Source organism: Scyliorhinus canicula, chromosome 16, assembly GCF_902713615.1.
Source record: "Scyliorhinus canicula chromosome 16, sScyCan1.1, whole genome shotgun sequence".
Taxonomy (NCBI): Eukaryota; Metazoa; Chordata; class Chondrichthyes; order Carcharhiniformes; family Scyliorhinidae; genus Scyliorhinus; species Scyliorhinus canicula.
The window spans coordinates 3,921,703-3,947,715 of NC_052161.1; the positions used below are offsets into that span (position 1 = coordinate 3,921,703).

At 48.5% G+C, this 26,013-nt stretch overlaps 1 protein-coding gene and 1 long non-coding RNA gene across 4 annotated transcripts in view; one reads left to right on the forward strand and one right to left on the reverse strand.

Annotated features, from left to right (window-relative positions):
- The window catches only part of LOC119979610, a 48,938-nt gene extending 39,316 nt beyond the window's left edge, over positions 1-9,622 (reverse strand). The window contains exons 1-2 of one of the 2 annotated variants that reach the window (XR_005463762.1): positions 9,317-9,622; positions 7,926-8,063 (exon numbers count right to left, since the gene is read on the reverse strand). This is a non-coding gene — a long non-coding RNA (uncharacterized LOC119979610). Of the gene's footprint in view, positions 1-7,925; positions 8,064-9,285 lie in introns of both variants that reach the window. The other variant, XR_005463761.1, reaches the window with a different exon arrangement.
- fgf8b (fibroblast growth factor 8 b) lies at positions 1-26,013 on the forward strand. 2 transcript variants are annotated; one of them, XM_038822091.1, is made up of 5 exons: positions 1-459; positions 605-641; positions 2,055-2,232; positions 17,144-17,250; positions 24,644-26,013. In XM_038822091.1, exons 1-5 carry the CDS (start codon positions 428-430, stop codon positions 24,923-24,925), a joined length of 636 nt encoding a protein of 211 aa, XP_038678019.1. In that variant the 5' UTR covers positions 1-427; the 3' UTR covers positions 24,926-26,013. The 2 variants fall into 2 exon arrangements, with proteins under 2 accessions (XP_038678019.1, XP_038678020.1); XM_038822092.1 differs by having other exon boundaries at positions 2,088-2,232.

Below are 26,013 nucleotides of genomic sequence, written 5' to 3' on the forward strand. Positions count from 1 at the left end.
CAGAAGAGCAGAGAGAGAGAGAGAGAGAGAGGCGGCAGTATTGTGTGAATGTCATCCAGCTCTGGACATTAATCTGCCCGGTCTCTGCAGCCTGGACCAGTCCCTGATCGTGGCATCTGACTGTTGCCTTTCACCAGACATATCGCCAACTGCCAGTTTCCTGAACCACAGAATCCTCTCTCTCCCCTTCAACATCCACCCCGAAAACAGGAGAGCGGGAACTGCGTGAGGTGTGAGTCCCGCCTGGAGGTTCCTCACTCCGGCCCCCCCGCACTGCCCTGCTCAGGGATCCTGCCGGGGATTGAACCCGCTCCGGAGACTCACTCTGCACGTTACAGGCATACTGCGCTTTCTTGTCTACCTCTTCCATTGACATTTAAATCGCTGACTAAAACCTGCAACCAACAAGATTCATCCAAAATCAAGAATGCGTCTCGCATCCACTCGGCTGAGTTATTTGTAAGTTAATCAGTCGGTGCTTTGTGTTGATTAGAATGTACACATTGGCAGTAATATTGCTGAGTTGTGTGAAGCTGCAGTATGGAGTCACTCTCCCCCTGGCTATGAATACCGAGCTCTCTAACTGTCTCCCTTCAATCCTCAGGTGTCTGCAGTTACTGGCTCTCTGCTTCCAAGCTCAGGTCGGTGTCACTATTTCATGTTTCTCTCTATTTATTTGTTCTTTTGTTTTTGGTTTACTGAGTGGAGTAAAATAACGTGAACATTGATGGCTTGTCTCTCAAACTGGTAGAGAGGGTTGTTTTTTAAACCGGAGCAGTTTCTGGGAGTGTTTGGATGTGTCTGTGTGTCGGGGATAGGAGGGTGGCTCTGGAATAAACTGTGCAGGGAAGGGGGCAGATGAGAAATGATCGGCTGCATCGCAGAGGCCGAGGAACAGAAAATGAGAGGGAGCTCGAGAGAGGGATAGAAAGAAGACAGAGGGAGAAAAGGGGAAAACGAGTGGCAGAAACGGGGATAAACTAGTGAGAAATTGGATGAAAGGGTGCTGGGGTTGGAGGGGAAAGAGTTGGAAATGAAAAGGTAAAATGGTTTGAGGTGAAGGAGTGAGTAACCCAGCGGCTCACAGGCACACAGAAAGACAGAGGGAGTTAGGAATTACAGTCCCGCTCTCTTACACATGTTTATGTCATTAGCAACCCGCCTATAAATTGATGGCATTATGTAAACTCTGGGACCAATCCAACTGCAATTGAAGGAATGGTGATGTGAGAGCGCCCAACACACACGGGCAACCGGCTGGGTGAACCCAGAGCAGACCCTCCCTCCCTGGCTGGCACCAGATGTTCCCCCCTGGCACCAGGCACCCCCTGGGTGGCACCAGGCACCCCCTGGTACCAAACCTTCCCTCCCTGGCACCAGGCACCCCCTGGCTGGCACCAGGCACCTCTTGGCACCAAACCTTCTCTCCCTGGCACCAGGCACCCCCTGGCTGGCACCAGGCACCCCCTGGCTGGCACCAGGCACCCCCTGGCACCAAACCTTCTCTCCCTGGCACCAGGCACCCCCTGGCTGGCACCAGGCACCCCCTGGCTGGCACCAGGCACCCCCTGGCACCAAACCTTCCCTCCCTGGCACCAGGCACCCCCTGGCTGGCACCAGACCTCTCCCCTTGGCACCAGGCACCCCCTGGCTGGCACCAGACCTCTCCCCTTGGCACCAGGCACCCCCTGGGTGGCACCAGCACCTCCTGCCCCCAGCTCCGGGAGCCACTGACTGGAATCCTTACCCAGCACAATATCCACATAGCTCAAGAAGAGAAAGAGAGAATCCGGATGGATTCACTTTTATTTATTAAACCATTGGCACCACCGAGCCCGTTAATGGAACTGAAACTATTCTGAGAGCGAGGGTTCTGCTAATTGATTAAACTATTTTTAATAATATATATATTTTAAACAAGCAAAGAATTGAGGAGGAAATATTCTTGGAGCGAAGGAAGTTCCCGCACAGACGGTGCCTCAGTCTGAAGGCGGCTGTCTGGATCTGTGATTGTTTAATGTACACGTGTATTGTATATTGTATTTTCTTTAAAGGTAACCTATCAGTCACCGCCTAATTTTACACAGCACGTTAGGGAGCAGACCAGGCAGACAGACCGGCTCAGCAGGAGGCTAATCCGCACCTACCAACTATACAGCCGCACCAGCGGGAAACACGTCCAGGTCCTGGGCAAGAAGATTAACGCAAAGGCGGAGGATGGAGACAAGTACGGTAAGAGAGAGAGAGAGTGAGAGTGAGGGAGGGAGAGAGAGAATCCCAGAGAGTGAGTGTGTCCGTGAGAAAGAAGAGAGAGACTCCGAGAGAGTGAGTGTGTGAGAGTGAGGGAGAGAGAGAATCTGAGAGAGAGTGAGTGTGTGAGAGAGGGAGGGAGAGAGAGAATCTGAGAGAGAGTGAGTGTGTCCGTGAGAAAGGGAGAGAGAGAATCCGAGAGAGAGGTGGTTAGAGAGTGAGGGAGAGAGAGAATGTGAGAGAGTGTGAGTGTGTGAGAGAGAAAGGGAGGGAGATAATCTGGGAGAGTGTGTGAGAGAGGGAGGGAGAGAGAGAATGTGAGAGTGTGAGTGTGAGAGTGAGGGAGAGAGAGTGTGAGGAAGGGAGAGAATCTGACAGTGCGTGAGTGTGAGAGAGTGAGTGTGAGAGTGTGTCTGGGTCTGTGTGCGAGGCTTTGCGTGTCAGTGGGTAGAGAATGTGTAAGAGTGTATGTGAAAGTGCCAGTGCCTGAGTGTGTAGAGACACAGGTGTGTGTGTACGTGTGAGAAAGATTCGAGAAACATTGGAGAGAGAGGAGACACTAGAGGTGAGGGGGTGGAAGAGAGACTGAATGGAAAGGGGGACACATTGCAGGGAGAGAGTGGGTAAAGTGATGCGGGGATAGGAGAGAGAATTAAAAGAGTAGAACGCGGGAATAAACGCATTGAAAGAAATGAGGGTCAGGAAGTGTCCGAGGCGAGAAAAAACCGATGGTGAAAGAGAAAGTGTAAAGGGGGCGTGTAAGGAGAGACTGGCAGAGAAATAATAGCAATTGAGTAAAAACGGAGTAAAATATCGCAATTCCGTCACCTCACTCAGAGAGAACAGGACCAGGCCGCGGGTCCCGGGCTCAGGCTCAGGGTCCCAGGCTCAGGGTCCCTGGCTCAGGCTCAGGGTCCTGGGCTCAGGTCCTGGGCTCAGGGTCCCAGGCTCAGGCTCAGGGTCCTGGGCTCAGGGTCCCAGGCTCAGGGTCCCGGGCTCAGGGTCAGGGTCCTGGGCTCAGGCTCAGGGTCCCGGGCTCAGGGTCAGGGTCCCGGGCTCAGGGTCAGGGTCCCGGGCTCAGTGTCCCGGGCTCAGGGTCAGGGTCCCTGGCTCAGGGTCAGGGTCCCGGGCTCAGGCTCGGGGTCCCGGGCTCAGGCTCAGGGTCCCGGGCTCAGGCTCAGGGTCCCGGGCTCAGGCTCAGGGTCCCGGGCTCAGGGTCAGGGTCCCGGGCTCAGGGTCAGGGTCCCGGGCTCAGGGTCAGTGTCCCGGGCTCAGGGTCAGGGTCCCGGGCTCAGGGTCAGTGTCCCGGGCTCAGGGTCAGGGTCCCGGGCTCAGGGTCCCGGGTCCCGGGCTCAGGGTCCCGGGCTCAGGATCCCGGGTCCCGGGCTCAGGGTCCCTGGCTCAGGGTCAGGGTCCCGGGCTCAGGGTCAGGGTCCCTGGCTCAGGATCAGGGTCCCGGGCTCAGGGTCAGGGTCCCGGGCTCAGGGTCAGGGTCCCGGGCTCAGGCTCAGGGTCCCGGGCTCAGGGTCCCGGGCTCAGGCTCAGGGTCCCGGGCTCAGTGTCCCGGGCTCAGGCTCAGGGTCCCAGGCTCAGGGTCAGGGTCCCGGGCTCAGGGTCAGGGTCCCGGGCTCAGGGTCAGGGTCCCGGGCTCAGGCTCAGGGTCCCGGGCTCAGGCTCAGGGTCCCGGGCTCAGGCTCAGGGTCCCGGGCTCAGGCTCAGGGTCCCGGGCTCAGGCTCAGGGTCCCGGGCTCAGGCTCAGGGTCCCGGGCTCAGTGTCCCGGGCTCAGTGTCCCGGGCTCAGGCTCAGGGTCCCAGGCTCAGGCTCAGGGTCCCGGGCTCAGGCTCAGGGTCCCGGGCTCAGTGTCCCGGGCTCAGGGTCCCGGGCTCAGGGTCAGGGTCCCGGGCTCAGGCTCAGGGTCCCGGGCTCAGGGTCAGGGTCCTGGGCTCAGGGTCAGGGTCCCGGGCTCAGGGTCCTGGGCTCAGGGTCCCGGGCTCAGGGTCCTGGGCTCAGGATCAGGGCCCCGGGCTCAGTGTCCCGGGCTCAGTGTCCCGGGCTCAGGGTCAGGGTCCCGGGCTCAGGCTCAGGGTCCCGGGCTCAGGGTCAGGGTCCCGGGCTCAGGCTCAGGGTCCCGGGCTCAGGCTCAGGGTCCCGGGCTCAGGGTCCCGGGTCCCGGGCTCAGGCTCAGGGTCCCGGGCTCAGGGTCAGGGCTCAGTGTCCCGGGCTCAGGCTCAGGGTCCCGGGCTCAGGGTCCCGGGCTCAGGGTCCCAGGCTCAGGGTCCCAGGCTCAGGGTCAGGGTCCTGGGCTCAGGCTCAGGGTCCTGGGCTCAGGCTCAGGGTCCCGGGCTCAGGGTCAGGGACCCGGGCTCAGGGTCCCAGGCTCAGGGTTAGGGTCCCGGGCTCAGGGTCAGGGTCCCGGGCTCAGGGTCAGGGTCCCGGGCTCAGGGTCAGGGTCCCGGGCTCAGGGTCCCGGGCTCAGTGTCCCGGGCTCAGGGTCAGGGACCCGGGCTCAGGGTTAGGGTCCCGGGCTCAGGGTTAGGGTCCCGGGCTCAGTGTCCCGGGCTCAGGGTCAGGGTCCTGGGCTCAGGGTCCCAGGCTCAGGGTCAGGGTCCTGGACTCAGGGTCAGGGGTCCCGAGTTCAGGGTCCCGGGTTCAGGGTCAGGGGTCCCGAGTTCAGGGTCCCGGGTTCAGGGTCAGGGTCCCGAGTTCAGGGTCCCGGACTCAGGGTCAGGGTCCTGGGCTCAGGCTCAGGGCCCCGGGGTGACACCAGCTCTGATATTCGGCCCCGGGACCTCTCCCCTATACCGGAGACAATATTCAGCTTGTTTTAAACTACTTACGGTTGACTGGCTGCTTCGCAATTTTCATGGACCGGGTCGGGAAGAGGGGATTAGGAATCCTCAGCAAACCCTGGCATGCTAGCCCCCTGGTACAGGCCCCTCCGGGTACAGGGCCCCCCGGATACAGGCCCCCGGGAACAGGGCCCCCGGGTGCAGGCCCCCCCGGGCACAGGCCCCCCCGGTACAGTGCCCCCGGCACAGGGCCCCCCGGGCTCAGGGCCCCCCGGGTACAGGCCCCCCCGGGCACAGGGCCCCCCGGGCACAGGGCCCCCCGGGCACAGGGCCCCCCGGGCACAGGGCCCCCCGGGTACAGGCCCCCCCGGGCACGGGCTCCCCGGGCACGGGCTCCCCGGGCACGGGCCCCCCGGGTACAGGGCCCCCCGGGTACAGGGCCCCCCGGGCACAGGGCCCCCCGGGTACAGGGCCCCCAGGCACAGGGCCCCCAGGCACAGGGCCCCCCGGGCACGGGACCCCCGGGCACAGGTCCCCGGGTACGGGGCCTCCCGGGCACAGGACCCCCGGGTACGGGGCCTCCCGGTTCAGGACCCTCGGGTACGGGGCCCCCCGGGCACAGGACCCCCGGGTACGGGGCCTCCCGGGCACAGGACCCTCGGGCACTGGGCCCCCCGGGGACAGGGCCCCCCGGGCACGGGCTCCTCGGGCACGGGCCCCCCGGGTACAGGGCCCCCAGGCACAGGGCCCCCCGGGCACAGGCCCCCCGGGTACGGGACCCCCGGGCACAGGTCCCCGGGTACGGGGCCTCCCGGGCACAGGACCCCCGGGTACGGGGCCTCCCGGTACAGGACCCTCGGGTACGGGGCCCCCCAGGCACAGGACCCCCGGGTACGGGGCCTCCCGGGCACAGGGCCCCCGGGTACGGGGCCTCCCGGGCACAGGGCCCCCGGGTACGGGGCCTCCCGGGCACAGGGCTGGCGGATGGACTATCCGGGGCTATTGCGATAATTCCACCTCTGCCGAATTTCACCGTTTGCAAAGACTAGCAGTGCCTGTGAGATGGGCAGATCTCCACATTCTGCTCAGTTGAATAGATCGAGTTCCAAACACAATCTCAGCAGTGAACGGGGCTAAATCTATTTCATGTTTGATTCGCGGAGGAGCAAAGCCGCGTTCCAATAATGACATTTGCTCCCCTTGTCCCACTCCCTGCTTCAGTAACTGAAGCTTCTGTCTGCCTCTTTTCGCCCAGAGAGGTGCAATCCCTCCTGGATTCACTTATCTGCTTTTTCCATCTGCGAATTTCTCTCCCTGTCTCTCTGGACAATCCACTAAATCAATACTCAACCCTATTTACTGCCCAACGGATCGATTGATTCCGCCCCTCCCCTCAATTAATGTTTGTTTTTCCCTCTTTATTTAATTAAAAAGAATCGCTCTGTCCGCCTGCTCTCTTCTCTGGCGGTTTTTAATCAGCAGCTTTCATCCTTCTCGAACCTTCGTCCAGGCGATGGCTTTTCCAGATGGTTGTGGTGCTGGGGATTACTGGCTGGTTTGGTTTGGTTGTTTTATTGGTTATGCTGGTTGGTTGATTTGTTGTGGTAATTAATGTTGGTATTTATTTGTACCGCTTGCTTAAGTCTGTGATTGATTAATTGCCTGGTTTGGCTCTGGTGTCTGGTGGTGGTGATTGAACATAAAACAGCACTGGGTCATAATCTGCTCCAAGCATGTCGTGTCCATGGGCACCCTCCGTTCTCATTGGGCACCATCGGGGCTGGGGTGCCCCATTCGCCCTGTTAATCACATTTTGAATTAGTGTTTTAAGTTTCCTTTGTGATTCCTTTTTTGTTTATGGCAGTTTCCATTTGGGACTGTTCCTTTAATTTGTCCCTCAGTTAATTTTATCTCGTTGACCTGGTTATTTATATTAATCAAAATATTTAGAGTCTGCTCCACCATTCGATTAAAAACAGGGTTTGACTTTCACACTAACTCCACTTTCCAGGCCTATTCCATTTTCTTTGATTAGATTAGACTAGACGCAGAGAATCTAGAGTTCAGATTTAAATATACTCAAAGACTGAGAATTAATAGCGCCCTGGGGTAGATAGTTTCAAAGATTCACAGCCATGAGTGAGGAAATTCTTTCTCATCTTACTCCGAAATGGTCACCCTCTTATCCTGAGGCGATGACTCGCTAGTTCTAGATTCTCCAGCCAGGGGGAAACAATCTCTCAGCATTTGTCCTGAAACTCCATCAAAGAATTTTCTATGTTTCAATGAGATCATCTCTCATTCAGTAAAGCTACAGGAAATAAAAGATTTTCTATTCAATGTTTCCACATCCCCAGGAATCAGTCCACAAATCTTTGTTACACCCCCTCTAAGGAAAGTACATCTTTCCTTCAGTAGGAGAACAGCCATTCACTGCTCCAAATGTCACAAAAGCCCTGATCAATTGCAGCTAGATTTCCTCCCTCATACTCAAACTCCTTTGCACTAAAGATTAATGTAGCATTTGTTTTCCTAATTGCTTGTTGGATCTACATGTTACATTTCTGTGACACAAGGACAACCAAACCCCTCAAACTAACAATGTTTGCCAGTCTCTTGCCTTGTCCATTCTTATTACCAAACTGGGTAATTTCACACGGCTCCACATTATATTCCAACAGTCACCTTGATGATAATAATAATAATCTTTTATTGTCGCGAGTATGAAGTTACTGGGAAAAGCTCCCTTGTCACCACATTCCGGTGCCTGTTCAGGTAAGTTGGTTTGGGAATTGAACCCACGCTGCTGGCCTTGTTCTGCATTACAAACTAGCTGTCTAGCCCATGCCCTCTTAACTGTGGTGTAGCTTCACAGACTTACTCACCGCTTACTTTCCAACCTCCGATTGATTATGGTCAGTGGTTCTGATGATGGTTTCGGTGACTCTTGCTAGTGATTGATGGTATCTTGATCCTCTGCTCCCAGGAAAAGATCCCAGCTCCATATCTGCCAATGTGTAACCCTAACAAAAACAGATTGTTCTTAATTAGAGATGAAAAGATTTATGCAAATAGAAGCTGGAAGATTTTGCATTTTATTTTAAGCATATTTGAAGATCAGAAGTTATTTTGTACAAAATAATTATTTGGTAACTGAAGATGTATTTAGCTTCAGGGGTTTTACTTGTCTCAGGGTATAGCCACACTGGCATAGTTTTAGTTATTGCCCATGCCAAGTTGGCATGAGTGGTTATAGTTATTACCCATGCCAAGTTGGTATGAGTGGTTATGGTTATTGCCCATGCCAAGTTGGCATGAGTTGGTAAGAATTTCAGAGATCTTAGTATTGGACTGTAGGTCAGACCAGATAGCAGTGGTAGGTTTCCTTCCATGAAGACAATTAGCAAACCCTTTGTGTTTGTAACAGCAATTAAACAGCTCCTGGTGCCAATTCACAATTTACATGTATTGAGAGGCCACACAGATTTCAATGCATTGTCTACAAATTATTGGCCTATGATACCAAATCCATTCTTAACACTGTATTCCACTTTCGAATAGAATGATTTTAGGTGTGCATGCACACAAAAGGAGCTGTCTCACTGACACTGCGACACACAAAGGTCGCATTTGCACCAAAACCATAGCACGGTGGTTTCCCTTCACACCAATGCTGCAGCTGCAGTGTAAATCCAGGTGCACTGCTGAACCTGTCTCCAGAGTGAAGCAAAGTGGGACTTTAGCAAATCACTTCTCTCAAATGCTCTGGTTATTGTGTGAATGCAACCTAAAGGTGTGAGATCCCACTTGAGCTGTCTCACATCAGGTTGAACTCACACCCAGTGTAAAATTTTCAGGATGATCACTGCATTAAACTGCACATAATATTTCTAAAGTTATTAAGTCACTGTTGTTCCTGACAATAAAAGCCTGGCAAATACATGGAATTCTTATATGGTTTACTTTGCCCGGGGGTGGGCACCTAGCGGTATAAATCCAGCCTGCTGGCTATTTTTAGTTCTCCACAAATAGCAGGTAATGGGTAGGAGCATGTGTGAAGAAGGTACGAGTGTGTCTAAGAGAATGTCTGAATGTATTTGTGTGAGTGGCTGAATATGCGTCAGTGTATTTGTGTTGCAAGTCCTGTGTGTGAAATCACAAGTTTGCAAGTAATTTCAGATGAAGCAGTCAATCAGCACATCTTAGATCATCTAGACAGATTTAAAAAATTACATTCTCCATTACCTTAGCTAACTGTCTATTGAATGAGCCAAACCTTTTCATGACCACAAACGTTGCTTGTCAAATTGTTCAGTTTTCTTCACTGAAAAAAATTCTTCCTAAACCAAAATTGTCTTTTCACCAGCCAATGCTGGTCCATTCATATGTGACATATTTAGTGGCTGTGCAGAGTGTAAATTGTGTAGAAGCCCAAACTTCCAAGTGAAGTTGAATGAATCTGCGACCTTTGGGATGTCTCAGACCACTTTGTTCCAGACAGGTCAGGCCCTGACATGCGGGTCAAGCTGCATTTATAGTAGAATTGGACTAGTAATCAAGTGACCCGGGGCAATGCTCTGGGGACCTGGGTTCAAATCCCACCAAGGCAGATGGTGAAATTTGAATTCAATAAAAAAACTGGAATTAAAAGTCTAATGATGCCCATGAAATCATTGTCAATTGTCGTAAAAACCCGTATGGTTCACTAATGTCCTTTAGGGAAGGAAATCTGCCGTCCTTGCCTAGTCTGGCCTACGTGTGACTCCAGACCCGCAGCAATGTGGTTGACTCTGAAACACCTCTGAAATGGCCCAGCAAACCACTCAGTTGAAACGCACTTGGGGATGGCAATAAATGCTGGCCCAGCCAGTGATGCCTACATCCCCTGAATGAATAAAACAAAAAATTGCAACGTCAGTGTGAAATGAAAGTACTCATACTAAAAGTGCAATTGTGGGTTATAACACCAGGAAATAGCTCTGGATACAGGACACTGCTGAAAACAAACATGCATCTATCCCCAGTTAGAATTCAGTAAAACAAAGCTGGGGGATGCATCAGTGCTTATTCTTTAAGTTGTTCACTGGATTTGGGCATTGTTGGCATTTACTGGTCATCCCTAATTGCCTTTGAGAATATGGCGGTGAGCTGCCTTCTTGAACCACTGCAGTCCGTGTGGTGTAGGTACATCCACAGTGCTGTTGGTGAGGAAATTCCAGGATTTTGACCCAACGACAGTGACGGAATATATTTCCAAATCAGGATGGTGAGTGGATTGGAGAGAAACTTGCAGATGGTGGTGTTCCCATGTCTCTGCTGCCCTTGCCCTTCGAGATGGTACAGATTACAGGTTTTGAAGGTGCTGTCAAAGTAGCCTTGATGGGTTCCTGCAGTGCAATTTGTAGATAGAGCGTACTGCTACCACTGTGTGTCGGTTTGGAGAGAGCAGATGTTGAAGGTGATGGATGGGATGCCAGTCAAGCAGGCTGCTTTGTCCTGGATGTTGCTAAGATTCTTGAGTGTTGCTGGAGTTGCACTCATTCACGCAAGTGGACAGTGTTCCATCACACTCCTGACTTGAGCTTTGTAGACAATGCACAGGGGAGTCCGGAAGTGCTGCAGAATTCCCAGTAGCTGACCTGTTCTTGTAGCCACAGTATTTATGTAGCTAGTCCAGTTCAGTTTCTGGTCAATGGTAACCCCCAGGATGTTGATTCAGCAATGGTAATGTCACCGAAGGTCAAGGGGAGATGCTTAGATTCTCTCTTGCTGGAGATGGTCATTGCCTGTCACTTGTGTGGCGTGAATGTTACTTGTGACTTATCAGTCCAAGTCCAAATGTTGTCCAGATCTTTAGGAAGCTAAATATATTTCTGTAAAAGAACAAAATAATGTTCATAAACAATAATTAGAAATTGGCATAACTAAAGTTTGATCATTCAGACCAGCACATCTCAAACTGGGGTCCACATATCCCTGGGGCTAAACAGGAACCTTCTATGGGTTGTGCAATGCAGGTCAGCCTGCCAGATGGGTGACTGTCCAGGGAACTGTGGTCAAGAGTAAGCAGTGAGTGACTATCACTTGTGTGCTCTGCTCTCCACATGCTCCTGCTCTTCCCATGATCTGTTCTCTGAGTTTCAACTCTCTCCAGGTCCCTGCTCTCTCTCCCCGCACCCTGCCCTTTCTCCCCACACTCCTGCTCTTTCTCCCCCCGCGCTCCTGCTCTCTCTCCCCCCGCGCTCCTGCTCTCTCTCCCCCCGCGCTCCTGCTCTCTCTCCCGCCGCTCCTGTTCTCTTCGTGCTCCTTTAAAAACAATCTTTTACTTCATATAGGCATTAATGCAGATTGGGTGGCTGTGATTATGGATCTATTTGAAAATGGAGCTTTCAATGACAATGTTTCAGAATCCGGGATTTAGACCAATCTTTTACAATGTTGTATATCACCCGATCAAAATCACTGAAACTGCAGAATTAGCCATTGTGTTTTATGGGATCTTATTGAATGGAAATTGGCTGCTTCATTTCCTACATCACAGCATCACAATTTAAAAGGAACTTGATTAAACTTGAAACAATTTGGGATATCTTGATGTCAGGAATGGAGAGTTTGCAATCCTCTGGTGAACTTTAATGCCCAGTTTCTCTTGCCTATGAACGTTTCTCCCAGGCTGTAGTGTTACCTGGAGCTCGGTCCCCGTGGCATGGACATTTAAGCACAGGGCTTACTGGACCATACAAGAAGCTATGAGATAGTTGTTCCCTACCTGCTGGGATGGTTGGACATGGTCCTTGCCACAGCTGGCCCAAGCTGTGTCCTCCTTTCTGTTTTGCTCTTAATATAAGCAGATCAGATATAGGAGGGGGAATAGCTACTTGGCCCTTGGGTCTGCTCCACCATTCAATAATATCATGGCTGATTTAATTGTGGCCTTAATACCACTTTCCAGCTGTCCCATGTAATAGTTGACTCCCTCGTTAATCAAAATTCTGTATTACTCCACCTTGAAGGGCAGCACAGTAGCATTGTGGATAGCACAATTGCTTCACAGCTCCTGGGTCCCAGGTTCGATTCCCGGCTTGGGTCACTGTCTGTGCGGAGTCTGCACATCCTCCCCGTGTGTGCGTGGGTTTCCTCCGGGTGCTCCAGTTTCCTCCCACCGTCCAAAGATGTGCAGGTTAGGTGGATTGGCCATGATAAATTGCCCTTAGTGTCCAAAATTGCCCTGAGTGTTGGGTGGGGTTACTGGGTTATGGGGATAGGGTGGAGATGTGGGCTTGGGTAGGGTGCTCTTTCCAAGAGCCGGTGCAGACTCGATGGGCCGAATGGCCTCCTTCTGCACTGTAAATTCTATCTATGAAATTGAAGATATTTAATTACCCAGCCTGTAATTTAATTACAACCGTACAGAAGCAAATTTAAACAGAAAGTACCTAGCAGTATTACAGATATTAAACAAGTTTAAATATCTTCAGAATAAATTTCTTACATAGTCTGATAACTTTGTGACTTCTTGGTTTGTGAGACCACATTCCTTTACTAGTCACATCGAGTGGAAAAAAATTCCAAACATTAACTGTTCTCAGAGGAAAGAAATTCCTCCTCGCCCCCACTATCATTGAGAGACCCCTTATGTTGAAACCCATCTAGGGTGGCATGGTGGTGCAATGGTTAGCGCTGCTGCCTCAAGGCGCCGAGGTCCCAGGTTCGATCCCGGCCCTGGGTCACTGTCTGTGTGGAGTTTGCACATTCTCCTTGTGCCTGCGTGGGTTTCACCCCCACAACCCAAAGATTGCAGATTAGGTGGATTGGCCATGCTAAATTGCCCCTTAATTGGGAAAAAATAAGTGGGTATTCGAAATTTAAAAGTATGTGTTTGCAAACGTTAGTAGATTAGTGAGTCGAGCTTGGTGGTGAACATAGAGAAATCGAAAATAGGAGCAAGAAGAGTCCATTCGGCCCTTTGAGCCTGCTCTGCCATTCATTATAATCATGGCTGATTATTCAACTCAATAGCCTAATCCCACTTTCTCCCCATATCCTTTGATCGCCTTCTCCCTCAGTGCTATGTCTATCTGCTTATTGGCTTCAACTACATTCTGTCCTGAATTCCACAGGCCAGATGGTGGGGGGTGAATGTAATGCGACATGAATCCAAGGACGCACGGCAACGCAGAATTGCCGAGCAGAAATTTATTGCCAAGTTCCGCACACATGAGTACAGCCTCAACCGGGACCTTGGATTCATGTTGCATTACATTCCCCCCCACCATCAGGCCTAGGCTTGCGAAATCCTACCAACTGTCCTGGCTTGAGACAATTCACACCTCTTTAACCTGGGATTACCCCTCTCTCTGGATCTGTAAAGACTTAATTACCTGCAAATGTTCGCAGTCAAAGTATCATCTTGCATCTTTGACTTTGTCTATATATATGTTTCTGGAATATACCTCTTCATTCACCTGAGGAAGGAGCTGCGCTCCGAAAGCTAGTGATTTGAAACAAACCTGTTGGACTTTAACCTGGTGTTGTAAGACTTCTTACTATGCTCACCCGAGTTCAACACCAGCATCTCCACATTATAAAATAATGAGGAGCATAGATAAGAAAGATAGTCAACCTGTTCCCAAAGGTAGAGGGGTCTAGAACGAGAGGGCATAGGTTTAAGGTGGGAGGGGAGAGATACAAAAGAGACCAGAGGGGAAATGTTTTCACACAAGTGGGTGGTGAGCATCTGGAATGAGCTGCCAGAGGCAGTGGTACAGGCAGGTACAATGTTTTCCTTTAAAAAATGGTTAGACAGTTACATGGGCAGGGTGGGTATAGAGGGATATGGGCCAAATGCGGGCAAATGGGACTAGCTTAGTGATAGAAACTGGGCGGCATGGACAAACTGGGCCAAAGGGCCTGTTTCCATGCTGTAAACATCTATGATTCTATGACAGAAGAATGGCACCTCTGCCAGTGCAGCACTCCCTCAGTATTGGAAGTGTCAGGCTAGAATTATGTGCTCGACTCTTTGGAGTAGTGCTTGAAGATACAACTTCCTGGATTGGAAACAAGAGTACTAACCAGTGAGGCTAGGCTGACACCTTAGCAATTGTTGACACAACTGCTAGTGCAATGTCTATTATGACTGGTAACTCTGTGTTTCTCCAGTGAGTTGTGGAAAATGCTTGATTAAAACAGGAGAGAGAAACTGTTATTTTTCGAGCTCAGTAAAAGGTCTCCACACATGCTGCCAGACCTGCTGAGTATTTCCAGCATCTCGGTTTTTGCTTCAGATTTGCAAAAGTTTGCTTTTGAATATCCTAACTTAGATTGTCAGTCTGTGCTGAGTTGGTTGATGTCAGATGGAGCATGTGTGTGGGCATGAGGTAAGGCCAGGGTCTGCTCTGTCTGTGCTGTCCTTCGCTGTTAAGCAGTCAGCCATAAATCACACCCAGGTGGCAAACAGCAACTACCACCCATGGTGCCCGAACAAGTCAATCAAATGCTTCGGGAAAGGAAGGAAAAATGAAGCAATGCTAAAGCAGAAACTCAATTCATTGAAGAGCTCCACATATCCAGCTTAACATTAGTTGGAATGTATTAAGGAAATGGTTCGAACTGATAAATTGCTGAAGCTTTTCCCCTTAAGAGTCCTGGCCAATATATATCCCTCAACCAACATCACTAATTCAGATTATCCGGCCTTTGTCTTCCTGTTGTTTGTTGAATCTTGCCGAGTGCAGCATTGATTGCTGTGCCTCCCATTATAAGACAGTGATGAAAAGTATATCATTGGTGTAATTCACTTTGGAACAAGCTGAGATTGTGAAAGATGCTATATCCATTAAAAAAATATTTAATTCCTTTTTATTTAATAGGTGTGATGCTGCCAGGGGTGGGGATCATGATAGACGGGGTGGAAAACACTCAGTTCCATAGCTCACACAGTTTTCCAAATAGCCAAACTGAACGTTTATTTAAAAGTCTTCAGATGCTCCGCAAAACAGAAAAGAATAGAAATAAACACCTTTGAGCCTAACTTTACACACAGCATGTCCCTATTTAAACCTGGACGGCAAATCCATTTCCCAGGAAAAACTCAACACAATATATAATAGCGACAGTCAGATTACCAGAACGGGTTCTCATACAGGCCAAAGTTTAATCCACATCAGGGTTTTCGTACAGTCCGAGGTTAGCAACAAAGGTACAGTATGCACACAGAAAATTCTCACTCTCCAAGGCACCTTCCTTGCATTCACCAAGTTGGCTCTGTTAAGAAACCGGGGAATCTTATGAGGAAAGTACCTTTCTTCCAGCACACAGCCAGCCCCTGGTGACACCACATAGGTTAATATTGTAATTCTAGGTAATACACTGTTGCTGCTAAGTGATGCTGCTGAGAACGCTTTTGCTGTATTGCTGCAGAAGTTTTCAAATGGTGTCACCCAAGTCTTAGCAATATCAGAGGAGACAACTTGTTTCTAGTTGTGTATTGATTTTTCTGCTTGTTCTGCCTTTAAGGGGGTTGATTTTTGTGGGTGCTCTTAGCCCAAGCAATGTTGGGTACATGGATCTAAATGAAAACATGGATTTAATAAGAAACAAGACCAGGTGTTTCTGCCTTTCAGGAAGATCCTGGCTGATCTTCCACCTTCCCACACGCTATCTCAATATCCCCCGATTCCTTTAGTATTGAGATATCTATTAATCTCAAACTGTGATGGAGCATCCACAGCTCTGTGGGCTCGAGAATTTCAAAAATCCACAATCCTTTGACTGAAGACATTTCTCTGAATTTCAAACTCTGATAGACAGACATCTGAGATTAGCCTTTAGTTCTAGACGCCGCTGCCAAAGAAAGCATCATTCTGTCAAACTCATTAAGAATTTTATATGTTCCAATGAGACAATAGGTTAAATGGCCTGAGGCCCCATGGTACGTCCTTATGTGGTCGACGAAGATGACAATTTGGAGGGCCTGATATGTTCCTGGATTATACCACCAGCACATTGTGTGATCAGATCAGGAATCTGGATACAGTTCTATCGAAGATTGATGGCTCTAATTGCCCATTGTGAAAACAGGCTGACAAGTAAATTGCTGGAAACACTTAGTAGATTAAGCAGCATCTGTACAGAGAATGGGTGTGTTAGGCATATTGGAGGGCATTTGATGAAAACACTGAGGGGGGGCTTGAGACAAATAGTTGGATAAGTATGGAGTGACCTTTACTCTGTATATAACCACGTGCTGTACCGTTCTGGGAATGTTTGATGGGGACATACAGGAAGCATTACTTTGTATCTAACCCCATGCTGTACCTACCTTGGTAGAGTTTCATGAGAACAATGTAGAGGGAGCTTTACTCTGTATCTAACCCCGTGCTGTACCTGTCCTGGGAGTGTTTGATGGGGACAGTGTAGAGGGAGCTTTACTCTGTATCTAACCCCGTGCTGTACCTGTCCTGGGAGTGTTTGATGGGGACAGTGTAGAGGGAGCTTTACTCTGTATCTAACCCCGTGCTGTACCTGTCCTGGGAGTGTTTGATGGGGACAGTGTAGAGTGAGCTTTACACTGTATCTAACCCCGTGCTGTACCTGCCCTGGGAGTGTTTGATGGGGACAGTGCAGAAGAAGCTTTACTCTGTATCTAACTCCATGCTGTGCCTGTGTTTGATGATAATGATGCTTGGTTGGTGGAATAAAAAAATGTTTTCCTGTTCGCGTGGGTCTCACCCCCATAACCCAAAGATGTGCAGGGTAGGTGGATTGGCCATGCTGAATTGCCCTTTAATTGGGGGCGGAGGGGGGCGGGGGGGGGGGGGGGGGGGGGGGCAATTGGGTACTTCAATTTTTAAAAAAAGAAAAAGTTTCTATTCCCATGCCTAATGTTGCACAACTTCATTGACTGCAGAAATTACCCATTCTCTCCTTCCAGATACTTTTGCTGCTGACCTGATGTTGAATTTTATCTGGGGAAAAGTCACCCATTATATTGTGCAATAACCAGTGTGATAAAGGCTGAGAATGGGTCGCTTGCTTCGTGAATGTAAAAACACTGTGCTGATCAAACACTCACTGCTGCACCCCTTTGTTTTCGAGGCAGCCAAACTAATTGTGGAGACAGATACATTTGGCAGCAGAGTCCGCATCAAGGGAGCTGAATCTGGGTTCTACATCTGTATGAACAAGCGAGGAAAACTGATTGGAAAGGTAAGGGTTAATGTGAGAGTGGTGGAGAAACTTTAAAAACAAAATTGTAAAGATTTTGGAATCAGGTGTTCGGGCAAACGGAGAAATTGGGTGAAATAGGTTAGCGAGGTATGTAGCGAAATGGGCAGAGCCTGTGTGCGATATATAATCATTATACTGAGGTTTGCAGGTAACATTTCTCCGTCTAATAGTTTAATGGAAGCAATGAAGTGTTCCAAATAATCAGAAGAATTAAGTGCTAGTTAATTTCAGGGCAAAATAGAGAAACAGGAATAGAGAGTGCAGAAACTCAGTGAGTCAGTGAATTTACAGCAATTAGGAGGCCAAATGGAGAGGAAGACAGAGAGAGACAGAAAACAAGGCAACATAGAAACACAAGCGTACAAAGATATAGAGAAATGGGAATAGAAAGGATGAGGATAACATTTAACAGTGAGTAGGGAAAGGTTAATCAGCAAGTGAATCAAAAGAAAAGAGATTGAGAACCAGATTGTGAGACAGAAAGAGCATGACTGAGAAAGAGAGAATCAGCAAGAGAGGTAGAATCAGCAATACTGAGAAACAGTGAGAAACAATGGGAGAATGAGAAACAGTGAGAGCCATTGTTTTCCAAGTGCTATGCTATTAAATCTTTTATGATGGACTGTAGAATTTTCCTCACTACCAAGTCTATAATTGACTAGTCTATAATTCCCCATTTTCTCTCTATCTCCCTTTTTAAGTAGAAGGGTTACATTAGCTACCCTCTAAACCATAGGAACTGTTTCAGAGTATATAGAATCTTGGAAGATGACCACCATTGCATCCACTATTCCTAGTGCCACTTCCTTAAGTACTCTGGGATGTAGATTATGAGGCCCTGGGGTTTTATTTGCCTTCAAACCCATCAATTTCCCCAACACCATTTCACTGCTAATACTGATTTCCTTCAGTTCCTCCCTCTCACTAAATCCTGTGATCCCCAACATTTCTGGTACGTTATTTGTGCCCTCCTTTGTAAAGACAGAACTAAAGTATGTATTTAGTTCATTAGCCATGTCTTTGTTCCCCTTTATAAATTTGCCTAATTCGAGGGCAGCGCGGTGGCACAGTGGTTAGCTCTGCTGCCTCACAGCGCCGAGGTCCCAGGTTCGATCCTAGCTCTGGGTCACTGTCTGTGTGGAGTTTACACATTCTCCCCGTGTTTGCGTGGGTTTTATCCCTGCAACCCAAAGATATGCAGGCTAGGTGGACTGGCCACGCTAAATTGTCCCTTAATTGGAAGAAATGAATTGGGCAGTCTAAATTTATTTTTAAAAATAAATTCACCTAATTCTGACTGTAAGGGACTCGTATTCTATTTTCTCCTTCTTAATCAATCCCTTTGTTCTCCTATTCTGCTATTTTTCTGGCCAATTTGTATGCCCCTTCCTTGGATCTAATAACCTCTCTAATTTCCTTAAGTTTGGTTACCTTTACCATTATAATTTTGTGCGGACAGGAATGAACAATTGTTGCAGTTCACCCATACACTCTTTCAATGTTTTCAATTGCCTATCCACAGTCATCCCTTTAAGTAACCTCCCTCAATCGGTCATAACCAACTCATGCCTCATACCATCATAGTTTTCTTTATTTAAACTCGGGACCCTAGTATTATGGTCGCTCATTCCCAAGGGGCCTCACGCAACTAGATTGTCAATTATTCTTTTCCCATTACACAATATCCAGTTGTGGATGGCTTCTTCCCTAATTGTTTTTCAACATATTCGACAATAAAACCATCCCATACACAATCCAGGAATTCCTCCTTTATGGTATTGTTACTAATTTGATTTGCCAAATCAACATACAGATTAAAGTCACCCAGAATTACAGATGTTCCTTTGTCGCATGTGTCTCTAATTTCCTGTTTAATGCTATCTCCAACATCACCACTAAGTTTTGGGTTCTGTATACAACGCCCACTAATGATTTTTGCCCCTTGGAGTTTCTCAGCTCTACTCATACATATTTCACATCGTCGGAGCTAATATCCTTCCTCACTATTGCGTTAATTTCCTCTTTAACCAGCAATGCAACCCCACTGCCTTTGTCTGTCTTTCCTAAATACTGACTACCCCTGAGGGCAGCATGGTGGCGGAGTGGTTAGCACTGCTGCCTCATGGCACCGAGGTCCCAGGTTCGATCCCAGCTCTAGGCTACTGTCCGTGTGGAGTTTGCACATTCTGCCCGTGCTTGCATGGGTTTCATCCCCACCACCCAAAGGTGTGCAGGGTAGATGGATTGGCCACGCTAAATTGCCTCTTAATTGGAAAAAAATGAATTGGGTACTCTAAATTTTTTTTTAAAATACTGACTACCCCTGGATGTTCAGTTTCCATCGCTGGTCACCTTGCAGCCACGTCTCTGTTATCCCAAATTTATCATACCCATTTACATCTATTTATGTGATTAATTCATCCACTTTATTGCTAATGCTCCATGTATGAAGGAATGTCCCATTCCCATTATTTTTCACTGTGTTTGTGTTTGATTTGGCCCTTGGTTTTCTGCCGATCACTTTTCTTATTCCACTTTCTGTCTTTAGTTCTTCTATTTGTTTCCCCCTCCTCTGACTCTTTGCAGAGATTCCTGAAGCCCTGCCATTTGAGTTTAAACCCTCCCCAACCAGTATAGCAAATACTCCCCAAGGACATCAGCCCTGGTCCTGCCCAGGTGCAACCCATCCAGTTTGTACAGGTCCCACCTCCCCTTGAACCTGTCCCAAAGTCCCAGGAATTGGAACACCCCCCCTTCTCCTCAGCCACATATGGATCTGATATATCCTGCTATTTCTGGTCTGACGAACACATGGCACTATTAGTAATTCTGTGGTCCTACTTTTCAACTTACTTCCTAACTCCCAATATTCTGCTTTCAGGCCCTCATTGCTTTCTTGCCTGATGTTTGTACCAATGTGTGCCACCCCCATGAATACTAACCCTCCTCCTCTAGATTGTCCAATGGACGCTCTGAAAACATCCTTGACCCGAGCACCACATGCCATCTTGGATTTTCATCTGTAACCACAGAAACAGTGAGAATGAGAAACAAAGAGAGAGAGAGAAACAGTGTGAGTGAGAAACAGTGAGAGTGACATATAGCAAGTGAGAAACCGATAAAGAGAGACAGTGATAGTGTAAGAAACGAGAGTATGAAACAGTAATTGTGCAAGAATCAGGGAGAGAACAAGGAAAAATGAAATGGAGAAACAGTGAGAGTGTGAAAGAGTGAGAAACAACGAGAATATGAGAAATAACAAGAGAGTGAGAAACACAGAGGGAGAAATAGCGAAAGAAGGGATAACAGCAAAAGAAGCATTGAGAGAAACATCTAGAGAGGGCAACCAATAGTGAGAGAGTGAGACACAGGTGAGAAGAACAAACTGTGAGAGAGAAAGAAATGAAGGACAGTGAGAAACAATGATTGAGAGACAAATGGTGCGGGATTAAGAAACCATTGGCGGAGGGGTGGCACGTGGCGCAGTGGTTAGCATTGCTGCCTACGGTGCTGATGACCCGGGTTCGAATCCCGGCCATGGGCCACTGTCTGAGTAGAGTTTGCACATTAACCCCGTGTCTGCGTGGGTTTCACCCCCACAACCCAAAGATATATAGGTTAGGTGGATTGGCCACACTAAATTGCCCCTTAATTGGTACTCAAAACAAAAAAAAAGTGTTTATATAAAAGAAAAGAAGCCATCAGTGGGATTCGCCGGACACCAACGGCGAAACCGCGTTTGGCGATCGGCCAGAGAATCACCGTTCACGACCGAATTGGGGGCGGTGCCACTTTCACGATGCTCCGCCCCCTCCAAAGCGGCGTATCGACTGCCTCATGACATTGCCTCAGGCCCACCCTCCGCTGCTCGGCCCCCGACCAGCCGGGTTCCCGACGGCGTCGGTCGCATCTGGTCTCATCCATCGGGAACTTGGCATGGTGGCTACGGACTCCATCCAGCGCCGCCACAGTCAGGGGAGGGCCAATCCGCTGGCAGCGGGAACTTTGCCAGGTGCTGGTGGCACTGTTGGGGGGGGGGGTGGTCCGGGGCGCGTAGACGGCCAAACCGGAGGCACTATTTCACAGGCTGGGTCCGCGAGCGGTCGCCGCCATGTTGCACGGCGCGGCTGCTGCAGGCTGCCGCTGTGTGCATGAGTGGCCACGGACCTGACAATTCTCCTGGCCATATCCACAGATGGAGCTGGGTACACTATGCTGCTTTGATGCTAGCCCCCAACCAAACGGTTGATCGGTGGCCGTTTTACCCCATTTTTTCTGTCGGAAAACGCCACCGTTTCCACGCCGGCATGGAGACATAGGCTCAAAATTGGAGAATCCAGCCTGTGACAGTGAGTGAGTCAGAAACAGTGAGGGAGTGAGGAACAGTGAAACTGGGAAGCAGCCAGAATGAGTCACACTGTGCAGAATTTTCCGTTATTTGCACAGAGTGCTTGCTGAGGGGGGAAATCTTCGTGCAGATCACAAGCTGCACTGTTGATTTTTCCCGCCACATTCTGCAGCAGAGGAAATCTCCAGGTGTGGCTCACGCCATCACGATGGCGGGATGTTTCCCCATTTTGCAATTAAAAAATTACACCCCTGCCCCTCGCGGGTAAGAGGAACAGCAACACCCCCCCTCCCTCCAACATGACAAAGGCAACCCCACCTCACAGATAAAGGGACCCCCCCCCCTCCTGCCCAATGATATGCTGGCACTGTCCTCTGGGGAACTCCAAACACGCCCGTGGTGGGTCGATATGACGGGATGCCCGCTCCTTATATTAACCTTTGTTGAAATGAGGCGCCGGCCCAGGAAGGTGGGGCCGGGAAGAATCGACAAACGAGATCTCACGCAGTGTGATTCTTGTTTTCCCAGTGTCCCAAGACTTTGGCTCGCGTTGCCATTTGCGCTCGCCTGATCAGCACGTGCACAAAATCATAGCAACATAGTGAGAAACACAGAGAATGATTAATAGTGAGGGAGTGAGAAACAATGAGTGAGAAACACTGAGTGAACGATAAATAGTGAGAGAATGAGAAACAGTGTGTGTGAGATAAATAGTGAGGGAGTGAGAAATGCTGAGTGACAAACACAGTGAATGATTGTGACTGAATGAGGGAGTGAGAAACACAGAGTGAGAAACACTGAGTGAGAGATAAATAGTGAGGGAGTGAGAAACACTGAGTGAGAGATAAATAGTGAGGGGAGTGAGTGAATGATTAATAGTGAGTGAGTCAGAAACACAGTGAGAAACACTGAGTGAGAAACACTGAGTGAGAGATAAATAGTGAGGGGAGTGAGTGAATGATTAATAGTGAGTGAGTCAGAAACACAGTGAGAAACACTGAGTGAATGATAAATAGCGAGGGAGTGAGAAACACTGAGTGAGAAACACTGAGTGAGAAACACTGAGTGAGAGATAAATAGTGAGGGAGTGAGAAACACTGAGTGAGAAACACTGAGTGAATGATAAATAGTGAGGGGAGTGAGTGAATGATTAATAGTGAGTGAGTGAGAAACACTGAGTGAGAAACACTGAGTGAATGATAAATAGTGAGGGAGTGAGAAACACAAAGTGAGAAACACTGAATGAGAAACACTGAGTGAATGATAAATAGCGAGGGAGTGAGAAACACTGAGTGAGAAACACTGAGTGAATGATAAATAGTGAGGGAGTGAGAAACACAGAGTGAGAAACACTGAATGAGAAACACTGAGTGAATGATAAATAGCGAGGGAGTGAGAAACACTGAGTGAGAAACACTGAGTGAATGATAAATAGTGAGGGAGTGAGAAACACTGAGTGAGAGATAAATAGTGAGGCAGTGAGAAACACTGAGTGAGAAACACTGAGTGAGAGATAAATAGTGAGGGAGTGAGAAACACTGAGTGAGAGATAAATAGTGAGGGAGTGAGAAACACTGAGTGAGAAACACTGAGTGAGAAACACTGAGTGAGAAACAGTGAGTGAGAGATAAACTGAGTGAATGATAAATAGTGACGGGGGGGGGGGGGGCGAGAAACAGCGTGAGTTCTAGATAGTGAGAGAGAAACAGCGAGGTGCACATTTGAGGGAAAGAAAAGATTTGGATAGGAGCGGGAGAAAGGGGGCCAGCATAGCGGAAAGATACTCAGTAATAGTGCGAGAGGAAAGGCCAGAGAATCAGAAATTGATGCAGAAAATCGATTCAGGTCATGATAAAGGGGGGGGGGAGATATATTTATCTCCTCCCCCTACACTCCGTCCCAATCTTTATCACTGCAAATCTCCCAATAAAAATATTGCTGTCTGTCATTTTAACGCATCAAATCCTTCCAATTCCTGAGAAATGTCTATTAAACTGATGCATGTCTAGATACTGAATTTTAATCCCGGTAGGAAAATCTGTGAATGACATTATAGACATAAAATAGGTATACTGACCATTTTATATAATATAATCCCGGTAGCTGCACAGATAGTTGGTTGAATAGCTAATGTATGGATACACGAGCCGAACTCTTGGCATGATGTTTTTTGAAATGGATTAAGTATTGTGGGGATGGGGTCATTAGTGTCTGATGCTGGGATGTGGAGGTTATTTTAAAGGCTTGTGTTCGGTTGGAGTTGGGGGCTTGTCGCTCTCCGCTTCCACTTGTCTAATCCTGTGTCACATTGAGTGGCTGAGTGGCGGGTCCTGGCAGAGTCTCTGTGACCAAGAGCAATGACAGATACCCGCCAGCCCGCGCCCCCGCTTGCCCCGCCATCTGCTTGTCGAGGAGCTGATATTATTCCTTGTGACAAGTTGTATTTGGCAGTGCCCAGCGCGGAGCCCTGCACACGGGCTGCAGGAGGAGGGGGGTGTATTCCGCAGATGGAAACTGCTACCTGCTTCAGGAGAGGCGGCTGCTTCTATACTGCATGGGTCAGGAATATGTATCCTGGGCTCACACCTACCCTGTGTTCCCAAACTCCCCGAATTCTGACTTCTTTAAAATCATCTCTCTTCGCCTTCTGCTCCCTCTCTGTCTGTAGATTCCCTTTCACTCCTATTCACTCAATTCCTTCACCCCCTTTCTTCCCACACTTTTCTCTTAACTTCCCCCTTTCTCTGTCTATCCTTTCCCGCTCTCTCACTCTCCCTCTCTCCCCGATTCAATCTTTCTAGTGTTAGTTTGGCAATCCATGCGTTGTCTCAAGGCTGCAAACAATAACGTGGTCAGAACAGTCCCCAGTATTCCTCACCGATATTAATCTATCGGGTCGCCAATGATGTTTTTAAAAGAAAGATGCTTTTTAGCTGAGCTACACACAACGCCCGCACATTGGGACTGAGCGTGGCGGGTCAGTCTGGATGGAAGCTTTATTCACTGTCCTCTTTCTCTTGACAGCGAAGCGGGAAGAGCAAGGATTGTGTCTTCACCGAGATTGTGCTGGAGAATAACTACACGGCTCTACAGAATGCCAAGTACGAGGGATGGTTCATGGCTTTCACCCGGAAAGGGAGACCCAGGAAAGGGTCAAAGACCAGGCAACACCAGAGGGAGGTGCATTTCATGAAGAGATTGCCCAAGGGTCACCTGTCCTCTTTGGACACCCATAGACACTTCGAGTTCATCAACTACCCTTTCTCCAGCAGGACTAAACGCACCAGACACTCCAGGCCTCGATAGAAACAGCCATTGTCCGAACACCATCTCTCTCCAGTAACAATTGAAACAGCTAATGGATAAACAAGCTCCGTTTTTTTAAAAAATGAGATGCTTTATTTTTCTACTCAACTCCAATTGATGAGACTACACCACCAGGCGTTGGGGGTAAGAATTCAGTCAGAAGTAAAGTTAAAATAGTTTTCACAAAGAGAGGAGAACAAAAGGACACACATGGATTCCGTGACAGAAGAAGAGAAAACCATTAAGACGCCATTCAAACCATGAAGATGCTCGGCTCATCGACCCCCAAGTTGAGATGAGTGTCTGAGGCTCTTTAATGTTGTATATAATCAGTTAATTAGGTATTAGAGTGGAAGAATAAAAGATGAATGGTTCACTCTTATTCTTCCATGATCCTCTTCAAATGCTGCTTTTGGAACTCTTCATTTGACAGTGATGTCCGAGTGAGTGAATCGCCAAGAAAATTACGGAAAATGCATCTGAGCTACCTGGGTGAATTCCTTCAACGCTATCGCTGGATGTTGTTAACAGTCATTCACTGTCCAATTATATTTACTGAAGCTTGGAGGAGACCCATACAGCAACAGATTATAAACTCACCTCTAATTGTCTTGTTAATAATTCTTCATTTGCTTTATTTACTTATTTTAGTACAACACTGTATTGTTCCCGAGAAACTGGCAGAACACTTTTTGTATTCAGTTTTCTTTTGGAGAATTGTGTAAAATAATTTCTAATGATGAAAATATTTATTTAATAACTGTATTAAATTTGTATTAGAATACAGAAAGCAATTTCTGTGTGCTGTCACTGGAATCAAGATAGCGCAGGGTGTCAGTGATTGTTGTGTGAGCTGTTAATGAACCCGCAATTAGACAGAAAAACCGAGAGAGCACAGAAAGAGAAACAGAAAAAAAGCACAGGTAGAGAGGGAAACAAAGAAAGATGATTAAAATAATGACAAAGGAAAACTGAATAGAATGAGATAAATAGAAGGGAAGAATGATAGAACAGGTTAAGAAAAGTCAGAGATGGAAAAGGCCACTCATTCCATTAAAGCCCATCAATGAGAGACCCCCACCCCCATA

Coding starts and splice junctions, on each gene's coding strand:
- fgf8b (XM_038822091.1), top strand. CDS start 428: ATGCGTCTCGCATCCACTCGGCTGAGTTATTT. Junction 460..604: donor TCCACTCGGCTGAGTTATTT/GTAAGTTAATCA, acceptor TTCAATCCTCAG/GTGTCTGCAGTTACTGGCTC. Junction 17,251..24,643: donor GAGGAAAACTGATTGGAAAG/GTAAGGGTTAAT, acceptor TTCTCTTGACAG/CGAAGCGGGAAGAGCAAGGA.